A 16384-nucleotide genomic window follows, 5' to 3' on the forward strand; every position below is an offset into this window, starting at 1 on the left:
GATATGATGGCAGCTGTGCTTACATTTGTGGACATTTTCAGTGGTGCAGGACTTGTTGCATTACTGCTGCCATGCTTGTGTCAGTCATATACTTCTGTGGTGCCTCCCTTCGCTAGAAGTGCTTCACATCTCTGATTTAGAGGCTTAGCACTCAGCACTGACAGCCTTCTCTGGCTGGCTGAGAAATGCTTCTCAGCTTCAGGGGTTGAGAGAAGGTGCCAAAGTCCAATTCACTTACGGGACACTCCAGAACAAAGACCTCCTGCTTACGGAAAAGGCCCATGAATAAATAATCACCTAATTGACTTTTAAGACTTTTTTCACTGCTTCTTTTGTGATGTCAGATGAATGTTGGGGCGTTGTCGCTGTCTCTGTGGGTTTTGCTGCAAGCGCGGTCTACTGCTGAATGGTAGAATTGAGGTCAGATGTACAGATACTGCATTAGGGTGGTTTTGAAAAAAGGCACAGGGGGCGAGAATTGCACACAGGCAGGCTGAAATAGTTCCCACTCCTGCCTGTTAAAAACCGTGTGGCTTTAAAAACAAGAAAATACTACAATACAAATACAATTTTTTAGTGTAACACTGTGTTTCTGGGAGAGAAAATCACATTTAGACACGTACTGAATATCAGTTATGTTATAAATACACATTAGGTTAAAATTTTGCAATTTTGAGATTATTTGTGTGGGCTAATATTTGGCTATTTAAATACTATTTTTGATTATTTTGAAATTCGTATGTTAAACTGTTGGAAACTCTTTGCTTTGTTTAAGGTCGTCACCAAGGTGCTTTGTTTCCATTTTAAGCACTGCCCCCTAAATGTATATCAACTACAATGTATCACTGCTTTAGTTAGTCTTATGATTGTAGATCTAAGACAGATTCTTAAATGTGTAACCCCACAGTATGTATGCATGTATATGACTTTGTCTTCATCTCCTTTCACATTTTGTCAAATTTTATTAAATACATATTACCCTGCTCTTAAGATTTGGCCTTCGAAAACCCATATTGGTCTACCACTAGTACACACAGTGAACATACCAGAGCCTGACACACATAGCCAGGTTCATGAGCAGAGACCAGGGAAAGAAAGAGAGACCCCAGCCATCAGGTTCTGGTCATGGTCTCTAATAATGGATCTGACCTGCTCAGATGTTGAGGCATGTTCCTGCGGCCGCCCAACCGTGCCGAACACACACACATTGCACATGCCAACAGTCCCTTTTCTTTGCCTGTTTATTGGTCTCCATTTTGTTCAAGCGTGCTCTGTGATGATGTTTTTTCCCTGCTTTCTCCCTCCGTCTCTTGACAACAGAAAACAGGATACGGTAGCTGGGCTTTAGTCACGGGGGTTTGGTGGCAGAAGTGGGTTTTTGGGGCTTTTTAAAAGCAAACAATTGATCAGATTTATGGAGTCCTAACAGGGCGTGACGAGGTGCGGCTGTGCCCAGAGGCAGCGGGCCACCCTCCCCTCCACACGTGCTGCAGGCCTCCGGCAGGCAGCTGCTCCCTTGACCTCATGTTATTCACTTGCAATTGCCTATTAGACAGAATTTACAATGAAAAAATTTACAAGTAATACTCAAATAGTGTACTTAACCCTTTTTCAATCATACTTAGAGTCTCAGGCAATTGTTTTGTTGGTTTATTTACATGTATTTAGCTTAAAAGCATTTAGCATAAAAGCATTAGCTAAACCGTTCTGTGTTTTAAACCACTTTGCCTACTTTTCTCTCTATCCTGCACTCCCTAACAAAAACGTACCATGGTGACCACAAAAATACCACAGCTACTGCAGGGACTGCCACAGAGACAGCCAGGAGCAGTGCAGTAAGAAGGAAGAGGATGGAGAGTGGAGGTTAATGGCAATGAATGGGAGGTTCCTTTGTTTAACATTTCCTTTGTTTATTGGTGGATGTGTCTAATGGTATTGGCCATGACTGGACCTAATAGGGCAGCACTGGCTGATTGGGGGAGTCTCTGGGAGCCACAGCAGGCAGCGTTCCCCAAAGTAAGGCCCCCCACTGAAGCCAGCGCTCAGCTGCCCTGCTCTGATTGGACCTGACACTTTAATGTCTGCCCAAGGAACATGGTCAGTCCGGCTTAAACTGACCCCCACAATCCCCTGCTCTCAATTTGCCCTTTCTGGACTGGACAAATCATGCCAAATTTAACTCTTTATAGCCTCGTTATGGGCTGGTGAGAGAGAGCGTCTTAAGTTTCCCTGTGAATTCTTTCCCCTAGCAGCATGAACAGTGTGTTCTCTCGACCCCTCTCTGGCTTAGAGTGGATTTAGTTTCTATACGAGCTGATTATTTTTACCATGTGCTCTGATATTGCTGTGTATGGCCACCTCTAGTTTGCTTTCTTCAACTTTATTGTTTTATCCATGCGTTCTTGTTAGCTAGCTTGAGATGTAGGAATCAGTTTGTTTTTTTTTTGTTTGTTTTTTTTAGAAATGAATGAGCAATAGATTCAATGTTAGCAACCAACTTACATATTTTGCTAGTTTGCGAAGAATCTTTTCTTAAAAACTATAGCAAAATGTAACAAGAAACTTGTGCAAAACTATAAGATTTGCTGAAAATCAAAATAACTAGGGAATGTAATTTTGTATTCCAATAAGAAGTGCAAATAAGCAAGGGAAAAGAATTGAAATAGGAACCAGAACAGAACTCTTTCTTCTTTATACATTTTGAAGCCGCCTGTGGTATATTTGACTCTTTTTTTTGTTTGTTTTTTTTTTTTAGAAATGAATGAGCAATAGATTCAATGTTAGCAACCGACTTACATATTTTGCTAGTTTGCGAAGAATCTTTTCTTAAAAACTATAGCAAAATGTAACAAGAAACTTGTGCAAAACTATAAGATTTGCTGAAAATCAAAATAACTAGGGAATGTAATTTCGTATTCCAATAAGAAGTGCAAATAAGCAAGGGAAAATAATCGAAATAGGAACCAGAACAGAACTCTTTCTTCTTTATACATTTTGAAGCCGCCTGTGGTATATTTGACTCTTTTCAAGTTGGGCGAATCCCTTCGCTGAAGCCACACTTCAAATGGCTTCATCTGAGAGAGCATGCATCCTAAAGCTGCTCACCGTGGCAAACTAATGTTTTGATTAGATGTCTGTGCCGGTGTCTGATGTCCTAAACATCCAACATAGGGAAAGACAAGCTGTCAAAGCATGGCGCACTGCCTCTTCTAAGTGCCATGGGAGGAGCGGTTAAAAGACTACATTGGTTTGGAGGGGTAGCAGCCTGCCTTAGCAATCCTCCAGCCTGGCTGTTACCTGTTCAATGCCTATATCACAGTTTAGAAAGGCATGCTACTCACTTCCTTACAGAGAAGTGACTGCAGTTTCTTAATTGTACCGTGAGTGTGGCAACATCGGTACTAAAAACTGCTGTAATACTGCATCCATTTTTTTTTTTTACATGTAATCGACATTGTAAGTGAAGATATGACTGCGTGTGGCATGGTGATATGACACCGGATTTGCACCACATGAACGCTAATGCTCAGCATTTGTTTACCTCACTTTTACCGAAATAGAGAAAGCTGCAGAAATATATTTAATTCCCATTACTACACATGCACTGTTGTACTGTAGACTCCAGTTCCTGTATTCCCACACTGTTGTAGCTATCAAGAACATAAAAAAGTGTATGAACACAAATATCTTGAAAAAACTTTTTTCTGATTTTCACGTTTCTTGAGTATCATCAAACCAAAGGCAAAGAACGATGCTTTGTTTCAACATTAGCAAGTTAATTTATTACCACATTTTAATTTTAGTCTGCTTTTACTAGTAAGCTGAGCATAGCAGGCTTCATAAAAGCCATTTTAACTGTGATACATTTTTTTTCATTTGTGCAGTACTGCATCATTATACGGCACAAAACTGCAGTTTTACTGCGTTTCATTTTTGTAAAGGCTGGCTTATTGATTGCTTGCATGCCCTGACTGCCAAATCGGTGCTGTGTTTTGACAAGTATGCTTCTTTTTGTGTCTATGACAGCATCCAACCAATCGGAGAGGGATCAGACGGATTCCCCGGTCCCCTCCAAGCGGCCTTCTTCGAGGTCTGAGGCAGCAGAAAGCCCCCTCTCATCGAAACGACCCAGGACCACTGAGAAGAGCAGTGGAGAGCAGGTATGGAGGAAAATCTACAGCCTCTGCGAAACATTTAGAATTATCTCTGTGTGTTTTTGTGAAGTAGATTCAGATAGACCTTAACTAATCCCCAGGCATGTAGGTCTCATTAACTGTACCCATTAATTAACAAAATATCCAAGGATGTTGTTTTCAGCCCTTTTTAATATAGAGTAGTAGAATGTAGCAGGACTTTTTAAATAATGCATGCATTTTTTTTCATAAAAATATTATATTTCTCCATATTTTCTGCTGCTTTTGCAGTGCTAATTGTGCAAAAGGTGAAAAATCAATATGATATTTGACAGATGAGAGCCCTTTGAAGTGTCTACCTCTCAGAGTAGCCCACTGCTCACTGCATGGGAGATAGACGAGCCTTGCTTTGCCCTTGATTTTACCACTCTTCTCAAATAAGTTATTTTTCTACCTTCTCGTTATTGTATAGATGTACCAGTGCCCCTACTGCAAGTTCAGCAACACAGATCTGAACCGGCTCAGAATGCACGTGATGACGCAGCACTCAGTGCAGCCCATGTTCCGCTGCCCGCTGTGCCAGGACATGCTCAACAACAAGGTCCACCTGCAGTTCCATCTCACTCACCTCCACAGCGTGGCACCAGACTGCGTCGACAAGCTAATTGCCACAGTAAGTTACCGCAGAAGAGTATTTAGGGGGCGATCACAGTAGACTTCGCCTTCCATTTCAAATGCATGCATTTGTTTCCTTTTTTACTTCCCCAGTCAGAAGAACCTTACAAAATATTTCCCATTCAGTCTCTAGTGGATGGATATTTATTAAGCCCAGTTAATTTCTCTCTGCGATCTTTTTGTTTTTCATGTGAGACCTCACTGCCATTCTGTTGTGTGGTGTGAAGGCCATATGCTTTTTATGCACGCAAAAGCAGCATGGCCTTACTGCCATGTTCAGTAGTAATCATCATGTCAGACATTAACCTCAAAAATGACTCACAGTTTCTTGCTCACGCTGCCTTTGTGGACCGAAGGTTGTTTCCTTCTGTCTAATTTGTGACATTTTAAGGCTTTATTAAAATCGCCAAAGGAAACTGTTCATTGTTATATGGCCCTTGGGAATCCTGTATATTCAAAATGAGTTGTGCAAGGCAAACGCATGAACATGTCTGGGAGTAATACTGGTTAGGTATTATTATGGTCAATATAATTTCCCTGTTTTATTACAACGTTACATTCCCCAAAGTTTTTTTTTTGCTCATTTTTACCTCAGGGGACTTAATGGAGATCTCAGTTATGTTTCAAATGTTTGAGATTCTAGTGAAAAATGTCACTTTTGATCGCAGACATCATCTTGGCAGATCAGAACACATTTTGTGACACTGTCGAGATCTCTGAAACTCTAGAAGAGATGCATTACTAGGGTCTTCTCAGGCAAAAATTATGCGAACAAGTAGACTTACGCAAGCCTTGGTTTGCTCTCTATTTAATTTCAGAGCTGATTAGAAGAAACAGTTGGTTTGTAGAAAGTAGATGAATATTGTAATTATTAACTTTAGAAGAAATGTTCTCGGTTTAGTGGAAAAATGAGAAAAGCCTCTTGTGATTACCAAGGCCATTTGTATTCCAGGCACTCACTAGAAGCAGTAATACTTACATCATCCCTTTACATTATTTCCACCTCTCTAGTCCCAGAGCGCTCAGGCCTCCAGAAGCCTAGTCTGCCTGGTCCCTCAGAGAATACTCACCTTATTCCATTTCAGCTTCTGCTGAGACAACCCTGCTTTCATGGTTTTTTTTTTTTCACTGAATTTAACCAGTGAAATAATTACGTATAAGTTTGCCTGTGGTGTTTGAATTGCTTGCTTGGCCAATCACTCTGAATTCTGTGAAGGCATATCCACTCCCCCAGCCCGAAAGCAAATGGTGAACACATTAGTAGAGGCCAGACAGCAATATTTTTTCTTTTATAGAGGTAATAACGCACCGAGCGCTGTACAAGTGTGGTGCATGATAGAAACTGAGCTAATACAATGCACATTAAAACCAGCACCTTTTTTACAACTAACGAGAGATGGAGAGGTACTCTATCCTGTTCCTCGTGTCAGGCAGACAAGCTTAATGAATTCTGAATCAGGTGACTTTTATTTCTTGCAAACATTGCATAAAGATGCACTCTCTTCCACTCACCCTACCTCCTCCTTCTTCCTCTCCTCTCTCTCTCTCCCTCTCTCGCTCCCTCACTCTATGTCTAATGTTCTGTCTGTCTAAGATAGGGGTAATGAAAATAATTGTGCTTCATTAATTCTGAGCCTGGCTAGATGATAGCCATTTGGAACTATGTTTGCCAATTAGACGGTCCAAATTAAAAGTGACCTTGGGATACTCTCAGCACTCGGCGCTCTTTGCCTAATGATGCAGTTGTCTAGAAACAGTCCACTTTGTAATGTTAATCACAGGCATGTTTTGTTTCTGAAATTCTCCATACTGGTCACAATCATTTAACACTTTTAGTTAAAAAGAGAGTGGGTGAGGGAGGAAGCTAAAAAGCAGAAAAAAGGGCTACATTTTGTCCAGTGTGCTTTTGATTGCAGTAACCAGATGTTTATGGACGGCTCTGGTTCACTGACTATTTCTCAGTGTTTCAGGCTCAAAGACATGGGGTTGCGTGGCACTCTGTATTTGATGGCACTGAGTTAAAGCTGCTGGCTGTGGTTAGGTTTTAAATCCACTATAAAACAGCTCCATCTCTCAGATCTCAGAAGACTAGTCAAACAGCCATGTAATGATACTATGTTTGCTTAGGTCTCTCACAGGAAAATAGTAGTTTTTGGTTAACATAACCTTAATAACTTGACTAATTTTATAAGGTATGTTAAGTTTGAAGAAAGTTATGTAATCAACATTCAGTTCAGTTTTTGTTTAAAAAAATAATGACGTAATGCTGATGTCTTGTGTAAGAAAAATCGAATTGGGTTGTCTCATGGGGAGGAAAAAGAGGCACAGAGTTTGCAAGGGCACAATCAAGGGATGAACAAATTATACATGCAGAGAGAGAGAGAGAGAGAGAGAGAGAGAGAGAAGGGGGATATATTTGTGGGATTGGGGTATAAGGTATGTTAAGTTTGAATAAAGTTATGTAATCAACAGTTCATTTTTTGTTTAAAAAAATAATGACGTAATGCTGATGTCTTGTGTAAGAAAAATCGAATTGGGTTGTCTCATGGGGAGGAAAAAGAGGCACAGAGTTTGCAAGGGCACAATCAAGGGATGAACAAATTATACATGCAGAGAGAGAGAGAGAGAGAGAGAGAGAGAGAGAGAAGGGGGATATATTTGTGGGATTGGGGTATTGAAATGCATGATGAGTGAGGTTGATTGTTCAGTTTGGGGAGTTAATTGAAGGAAGGTGAAGCACACAGTGGCTCATCTCCCAACCCTTTCTAATCTCAATCACTGATTATTGTTAAATAGGATCCTGTTAATGAATCTGTTTTTTATTATTATTCTGAGAAAGAGAGAGATAGCGAGGGAGTGAGAGCCATGCAAGGAGAATGATGTGCACTTAAAAGATAGAAGGGAGGTTGATGTCATTCACACTTGATTAACTTCAACCTTTGAAATGCCAAGCAAACCTTGGTGCACCTTTATCACAACAATATTCATTGCTGCTTTTAATTTTCTAATTAAATTGACTGAAAAACATGCTGCTTGCCATCTACCTACATTTAAATGTATCTAAATGTTTTATTAATGACTTTGTATCAAGTAATAATTTGCATAATTGTTTAGATTAAAATATTCTGGTTTGCTGGAAAACATATTAATGAGCGCTGTATGTTAAATTAAGAGTGCTGATCATTATCCAGAAATTGACAGTTGTTGCATTACCCAGAATTCCAGGCTGAATGATGGCATTTAACCATTGCACCATGCTTTTCTATTGGAATGAAAAGCACATTTCATGAGGTGGAAGACTTATTTAATTAGGCTCTCTAATAAGCTTTTCAACTGGCCAAGGTAGACCACTCAGCCCATCACACTAATTGGCTGCAGCAGCAGAACTATCGCAGAGCATGACAAAACACCATTAGTGATCAAAGTGCAAATTCCATGGATGGCAAATTTAGTCGCCTTGTGAAAGGGGGGGACAGTAAATGTGTTTGTGTCCAGTTCAAATAATATGATTATCTTGTCAAATTATTTGTATGTTTATAGCACATCTCTCACCTGTACCACCTCATATGAATCTTTTTCTTTTACAAATTTGTTTACAATGAAGGATTACTGCATATGATGCAGAAATGTTGTCTGTTTTGAATGTGTAACTTTGAATGTGTAAGTTTGCCTTGTCATTTACGTTAATTTGAGATGTTCTATGTTTCTTATCAAGAGTCTATTGTTTAAGGCCTATAATTAACCTAACAACTACTATGTTTTTCTTTTTCAGGTGGCAGCATCAGAAGTACTGCCAGCAAGCATGTTCATACCAGTCCCTGGACCAGAGATAGATACTCAAACCGCACCTCAGTCCATGGTCAACTCAAACTCTGATGACATTAAGAAACAATCAGGTTAGAATGTTGCGCAATTGAGGACAAACATTTTAAAAACACACAAATATGTTTATGTTGTCAGAATTTTAATGTGTGTTATTTTTCTGATTGCAGAGGTGGCAGATGTTGAGCCTGAAAAAGGAGTTTGTCTGGCCTCAGACACTGTTGAAGCTCGCAAGTCTCCTCTTGAGGAACAGCAGCCTGCAAGAGATGATTCCACCGGTTTCCTTTGCTGGAAAAAGGACTGTAATAAAGTCTTTAAATCCTCCAATGCCCTTCAGATGCACTTCAATGAGGTCCACAATAAAAGGCCCCAACTGCCTGTCTCTGATCGTCATGTCTACAAATATCGCTGCAACCAGTGTAGTTTGGCATTCAAGACAATAGAGAAACTTCAGCTGCATTCCCAATACCATGTAATCAGAGCAGCCACAATGTGCTGTTTATGCCAGCGCAGCTTCAGGACCCTACAGGCACTTAAGAAGCATCTGGAGACCAGTCACCTGGAGTTGAGTGAAGTTGACATCCAGCAGCTCTATGGAGGTTTACTGATGAATGGAGACCTAATGATTATGGGTGATCCCTCACTTGGAGAGGACCAGGGAGCTCTTATTGATGATGAGAAAGAGGGAGACGAAAGTGACCCAGAGGAAAAGCAAAGCCCAACTGGCAGTGACTCTGGATCTTTGCAAGAAGATTCTGGATCTGAACCCAAGCGAGCCCTGCCATTTAGGAAAGGCCCCAACTTTACTATGGAGAAGTTTCTAGATCCGTCCCGTCCTTTCAAGTGTACAGTCTGCAAAGAGTCATTTACCCAAAAGAATATTCTTCTTGTACACTACAACTCTGTGTCTCACTTACACAAAGTCAAAAGGGCTCTACAGGAATCCACCACCGGTCAGCCAGAGCCTACCAGCAGCCCTGATAATAAACCCTTCAAGTGCAGCACTTGCAATGTAGCATACAGCCAGAGCTCTACACTGGAGATTCACATGCGCTCTGTTCTTCATCAAACCAAGGCCAGGGCAGCAAAGCTTGAAGCAGCTGGCGGCACTTCTAGTGCTGTTAGCAGTAGTGGCCCAAGCGGAAGCACTTCCAATAGCACTTCAACCCCAAGCCCTATTCCAGCCACTAACTCAACTACCAGCTCCAGCAAGAGCAGCAGCTCTCCAGCTGGAGCTCAGACAGCACAGAGCATCATGGGAGGTAATCATCTGTCAAGTCATTCTCACAATGTTGAGAATTTGGGTAACTCAGCCTGTCATCCCTCTCCTTCTGAGAATCATGAAGTGAAAAAGAAGAAATTTACAGATATGCTATCCTCGAGGGGTCATCAGCAGCAGCTCCAGCAACAGCAGCAGCAGTTGGCCCAGGCTCAAGCACAGGCACAGGCTCAGCTCCAACAAGAGCTCCAGCAGGCTGCTCTCCTTCAGTCCCAGCTTTTTAACCCTCTTCTCCAGCACTTCCCTATGACAACAGACGCTCTTCTCCCTCTTCAGCAACAGCAGCTGCTCTTTCCATTTTACATTCCTGGGGCAGAATTTCAACTGAATCCAGAAATGAACCTGAGCAGCTCTTCATTGAACTTCAGTGGATCTGCTGCTTCACTGTTGGAAGAACAGAAAAACTCTGCCCAGCAGAGCTGCTTACAACAACAGCTTATGCACCACCACCTTCAGCAACAGCACCAATCTCATTCCCACTCCCAAGGATCGAGCCAAATGGCTTTACTTCAGCAGAGTGCCCTTTCTCATCCTGTAGACAAAAAGTCAAAGCCATCTCCTCACACTGAGAAAGAAAGAGAGCTGCCAAAGGATAAAGAAATTAGTGATAAAGCTGAGGATCATGTTCCGAAAGATATGTCAGACAAGTCCAAAGAAAAGAAAGATCCTCCTCAAGCTGTTGTAAATGTGAACCATGACTCTGGATTTCCTCCTCCAAGGATTGCCTCAGATGCCCGAGGGAATGCCACCAAAGCCCTACTGGAGAATTTTGGCTTCGAGTTAGTAATTCAGTTCAATGAGAACAAGCAAAAAGCACAAAAAAAGCCAACAGGATCTCTGTCAGGATGCAGTGGGCCAGTTGGTATCACCAGAGTAGTTGACCCTATTGAAGGATTAGAGAAACTGGAGTGTGAGTCTTGCGGTAAGCTCTTTTCCAACATATTGATTCTCAAGAGTCACCAGGAGCATATCCACCAGGCTTTCTTTCCGTTCAGATTCCTAGAGAGATTTGCCAAAGAATACAGGGAACAATATGACAAGCTGTACCCACTGAGACCTCAGACACCCGAAGCTGCTGCACCTCCTCCACCGCCTCCACCCCCACCCCCACCTCCGCCTCCCCAGAGGGTACCAACACCAAATATACCCGTTTCTGCTCCTACCCTGACACCACCAACTGCTCCAACTCCTCAGCCTTCAGTTCCACTGGCCCAAATTCCAATGTCAATGGATCTGCCTCTCTTCTCTCCACTTATGATGCAGCCCATGTCACTCCAGTCATTACCTTCTCAGATTCCTGCCCAACTGCCAGCTGTGGAGCCCAGTGTGGCCACTGATCTGGCCCAGCTCTACCAACAGCAGCTTACCCCTGCCATGTTACAGCAACAGAATAAGAGACCTCGCACCCGTATCACAGATGACCAGCTAAGGGTGCTCCGCCAGTATTTCGACATCAACAACTCTCCCAACGAAGAACAAATTAAGGAAATGGCAGATAAATCAGGACTCCCCCAGAAAGTCATCAAGCACTGGTTCCGCAATACGCTCTTTAAAGAGCGACAACGCAACAAAGACTCACCTTATAATTTTAACAACCCTCCAATTACAACTCTTGAAGATACCAAAATTGATTCAAAGCCACCCTCCCCTGAGCCTCAAAAGCAGGAATCATTTGGAAATAAGAGGTCCTCAAGGACAAGGTTCACAGACTACCAGCTGAGGGTGTTGCAAGATTTCTTTGATGCTAATGCTTATCCTAAAGATGATGAATTTGAGCAGTTGTCCAATCTTCTGAGCCTTCCAACTCGAGTCATTGTTGTGTGGTTCCAAAATGCCAGACAGAAAGCCCGTAAAAATTATGAGAACCAGGGAGATGGAGGAAAAGAAGGTGACCGACGCGAGTTATCCAATGACCGATACATTCGTACTACCAACTTAAACTATCAGTGCAAGAAGTGCAGCCTGGTTTTCCAGCGCATATTTGACCTTATTAAACACCAAAAGAAGCTCTGCTACAAAGACGAGGAGGAAGACGGGCAGTATGACAGTCTAAATGAAGACTCTATGGATCTTTCTCATGAATACTATACTCTCTCTGGGTCATCAGGTCAAACACCAATGCCCTCATCCTCAAGCCTCTGCCCTCTTCCTCCTTCATCCTCTGCATTCTCTCACATCACGTCATCTGAAAAGGAGGAGCCTACACCAGCTAACACATCAAACTGTTTTGATGAAAAATCAAAAGACTCTTCAGAAACATCATTGGGCCAAAGAGAGCAGACATCTTTGAAACAGGAAACCATTCATCCATCTGAGACTCCACAGCAGAGACCACAAAGAGAGGAAAAGACACATACAGTCCCAAAGAATTCAAAACTTTCTTCACCTTCCCTCTCCCAACAGCAACAGCAAAGTGGTCCCTCCATTTCACATACCAGTCAGACCTCCCAGAGTTCCCACATGGCCCTTAATCCTCATTTAGCCTCTGCCTCACAGCAGCAATTGGCACAGCAAATGAACCCGTACCAGTGTGAGCAGTGCAAACTGGCCTTCCCTTCATTTGAACACTGGCAGGAACATCAGCAACTTCATTTCCTGAGTGTCCAAAATCAGTTCATTCATCCTCAGTTTTTGGATCGCCCAATAGACATGTCCTTCATGTTGTTTGATCCTAGCAATCCTCTGCTTGCTAGCCAGCTCCTTGCAGGAGCAATACCGCAAATGTCCAGCAACTCTGCCACCTCCCCATCAACACCCACATCCACTATGAACTCCCTGAAGAGGAAGTTGGAGGAGAAGGCAGGAACTAGTCCAGGAGAAAGTGACAGCATGAATAGTGGAGAGGAGCCACAACGAGACAAGCGCCTCCGAACCACTATTACACCAGAGCAACTAGAGATTCTGTACCAAAAATATTTGCTTGACTCCAACCCTACTCGTAAAATGCTTGACCACATTGCTCATGAAGTGGGGCTTAAAAAACGAGTGGTACAGGTATGGTTCCAAAACACAAGAGCCAGAGAAAGAAAAGGTCAGTTCCGGGCTGTTGGGCCAGCTCAAGCACACCGACGCTGCCCATTTTGTCGAGCCCTGTTCAAAGCTAAAACTGCCCTTGAGGCCCATATTCGTTCACGCCACTGGCATGAGGCTAAACGTGCTGGTTACAACCTAGTGCTTTCTGGTCTGCTATCTGAACAGGAGGCCATGCAATTGAAGATGGATCCTCTGGATATCTCGAGCTATGCTCACCTTGTCCAGTCTAACAATGATGCGCAAAGTTCATCACTGTCACCTGTGAGCAAAAGCATGGACTTGTCCCCCAGGGCTCTCCTGAGCCCAACATCTATTAAGGTTGAGGGAGCAGAGGAGTTTGAAAGCCCAACCATTTCCTCAGTTAACACAAACTTTGATCATAATAAACTTGATAATGATGATTGTTCTTCTGTGAATACAGCCATCACTGACACTACCACAGGTGATGAAGCAAACATTGACAATGACAGTGCTGATGCAAAGCACAGCCATAACAGTGGAGATTTTCTCTCTAAGTCTGGGGGTGCTGTACCCTCCATTGAGAACGATGAACAGATGTCCTCAGGACTGGTGAGTCCTGCAACGAGCTTCTACACAAAAGACTTTGAAAATGAAAATATGATAGACTACAGTGAAACATCTAGTCTGGCTGACCCTTGTTCACCAAGTCCAGGGGCCTCTGGAAGCAGAAGCATTGATAGTGGAGACAGACCTGGTCAAAAGCGCTTCCGAACACAGATGTCTAATCTTCAGCTTAAGCTGCTCAAGTCCTGCTTCAATGATTATAGGACTCCAACCATGCTGGAGTGTGAGGTACTTGGCAATGACATTGGACTTCCAAAGAGAGTTGTTCAGGTCTGGTTTCAAAATGCTCGTGCTAAGGAAAAGAAGGCAAAGCTCAGCATGGCTAAGCACTTTGGTATTAACCAGACTTCTTACGAGGGACCTAAGACAGAATGCTCTTTGTGTGGTGTTAAATACAGTGCTCGCCTCTCAGTGCGAGACCACATCTTTTCCCAGCAACACATCTCCAAAGTAAAGGATACCATTGGAAGTCAACTCGATAAAGAGAAAGAGTACTTCGATCCAGCGACGGTTCGTCAGCTGATGGCACAACAGGAGATGGATCGTATCAAGAAAGCAAATGAGGTCCTGGGACTTGCACAACAACAAGCCATGCAGCAACAAGGGATGTTTGACACATCTGCCTTGCAAGCCTTGAACCTTCAGTCAGGTTACCCAAATCTACAGGGGATCCCCCCTGTTCTCCTGCCAGGTGTTGGTGGGCCCTCCATACCAGGCTTTAACTCATCCAACTCAGGTATGACATCACACTATGTCTCTAGTATGAGTGTGAGAGTTTTGAAATACGAGATGTAAAACTACTAACTACTAATTCTCAGATGTGTTTTGCAACAATCTTAATCATGTTTTGTTTCTCTGTGTCAATTTCCGCAGCTTTAACCCCTCCGAAACCTCTGAACCTCCTGAACATGCCTGGTGCCAGTGTACCCTCACCTAGTCTCCCCACATCTGGTTTACCCAACAAGACCCCATCCTCCTCTTCATTGGCCTCGCCCAGCCCAGCTCAGGCCAGCACATCTATCGCCCACTCGAGCCCTACCCCCACATCTACATCAAACTCTTTGATGACCCAGCCAGGCCCCCATCCTGATGCGCCCAAAGATCGTGATCCTGAGAGGGCCAGGGAGAAAGAGAAACCCAAGGGGAAGGCTGAGAAGCCCCCCACACCATCCTCAGCTGGGGGTACTCCCGCTCCCTCCACTTCTGCTGCCAGTGCCAAGAAAGAAAAACCAGACACTGCTGTTCCGGCCACCTCGATGCCAACACCTGGCATGGAGTATGTGGTCGATACTGCGCAACTTCAAGCTCTACAAGCAGCTTTAGCTTCAGATCCAACAGCTCTGTTAACAAGTCAGTTCCTGCCCTACTTTATGCCTGGCTTCTCTCCATATTATGCCCCTCAGATACCAGGTACTCTTCAAGGTGGATATCTTCAGCCCATGTATGGCATGGAAAGTCTTTTCCCCTACAACCCGGCTTTATCACAGGCCCTGATGGGGCTGTCACCAGGATCTTTGCTTCAACATTACCAGCAATATCAGCAGAGCCTGCAGGAGGCACTTCAGCAGCAGCAGCGGCAGCTTCAACAGATCCAACATCCCAAAGCAAGCCAAACGTCACAAAACTCGGTGGGCCGTAAGGACTCTGCCAAAGATCCAGTAAAAACAGAGGAGCAAAAGAGCAATTCCTCAGTTGAAACCTCTTCCACTTACAACAACCTAGCCACTGAGCAGCATGAAGTGGATGGCAAAGGTGCAGACCCCCATCTTGACCAATATATCATCCCCAAAGTTCAGTATCGGCTGGCGTGCCGCAAGTGTCAAGCTGTCTTCAGCAAGGAGGAAGCAGCTATCAGCCACCTCAAGTCAATTTGTTTTTTTGGTCAGTCTGTGGCAAACCTGCAAGAGATGTTGCTCCGGGTCCCCAACAGTGGGAATGCAGCAGAAGGTGGCCTCTACGACTGCCTCGTCTGTGACACAACACTAGAAGGGGACAAAGCGCTCAGTCAACACCTGGATTCAGCCTTGCACAAACACAGAACAATCAAGAGATCCAGAAATGCCAAAGAGCACGCTACTAATTTATTACCTCACTCTTCAGCCTGCTTCCCCAGTCCTAACACCACATCTACCTCGCAGTCTGCCACTCACTCAAACAACACCCCATCCCCTCCACCAACAATGTCAGCCACCATACCATCCTCATCAGCGTCTGCATCTTCATGCACCTCCTCCTCCTTAACAGCCACTCCACTCAACACAACAGCTACAGGCAAATCATGGTCCCAGGCCCCTTTCTCCAGAGCTTTAGCTGGGAAGCCCAATACCCCTTCGTCTGCATTGTCTTCTTTTCCTCCAGTTTCCTCTCCTTCAACGGTTACCTCAAGTTCATTGAGCACCTCAGGGGTCCAGACCTCGATACCAACAGACGTCTTTACCGACGAGTCTGATTCTGACAGCAGTCAGAAGTCAGCAGACAGGCTGGGCAGGCCAGCAGAGGAGCCACAACAGCCTGGCTGTCTCAAAGACAGCAGTAGTTGTAGTAATCTCGCTAGTGTAGGATCGGACTCCATCAGATTGTAAAAGCTTTCAGTGATGAACAATATTTAAAAAAAGAAATAGAAAAAGAAAAAAAAAACACAAGACAAAAGAAAAAAAGCAGCAATGGTTAAAATGTTTAAAGTATACAAACCAATTTCAGAAAAAGATGTGTAAAGACTAATTGCAATTCCAAAGCTTGTAACCAAAAATTTAAATGATAGTTTTCCCATATCAACATGCTGGTTTTATTTTATTACAACTCCTAATATATATATATATATATATATATATATATATATATCACAGCAGTTAACAGT

The 16384-nt window shown here is 43.3% G+C and overlaps 1 protein-coding gene across 1 annotated transcript in view; it reads left to right on the plus strand.

Annotated features, from left to right (window-relative positions):
* LOC107565374 (zinc finger homeobox protein 3-like) overlaps nt 1-16184 on the plus strand; it is a 61400-nt gene extending 45216 nt beyond the window's left edge. The window contains exons 5-9 of the mRNA XM_016250589.1: nt 4027-4160; nt 4606-4806; nt 8581-8704; nt 8801-14263; nt 14401-16184. Of these exons, the coding sequence (XP_016106075.1) occupies nt 4027-4160; nt 4606-4806; nt 8581-8704; nt 8801-14263; nt 14401-16109 (7631 nt within the window). The 3' untranslated portion in view covers nt 16110-16184. The remainder of the gene's footprint in view (nt 1-4026; nt 4161-4605; nt 4807-8580; nt 8705-8800; nt 14264-14400) is intronic.
* The last annotated feature ends 200 nt before the right edge of the window (nt 16185-16384 follow it).

Source organism: Sinocyclocheilus grahami, unplaced genomic scaffold (assembly GCF_001515645.1).
Source record: "Sinocyclocheilus grahami isolate Dianchi unplaced genomic scaffold, SAMN03320097.WGS_v1.1 scaffold997.1, whole genome shotgun sequence".
NCBI lineage: Eukaryota > Metazoa > Chordata > Actinopteri > Cypriniformes > Cyprinidae > Sinocyclocheilus > Sinocyclocheilus grahami.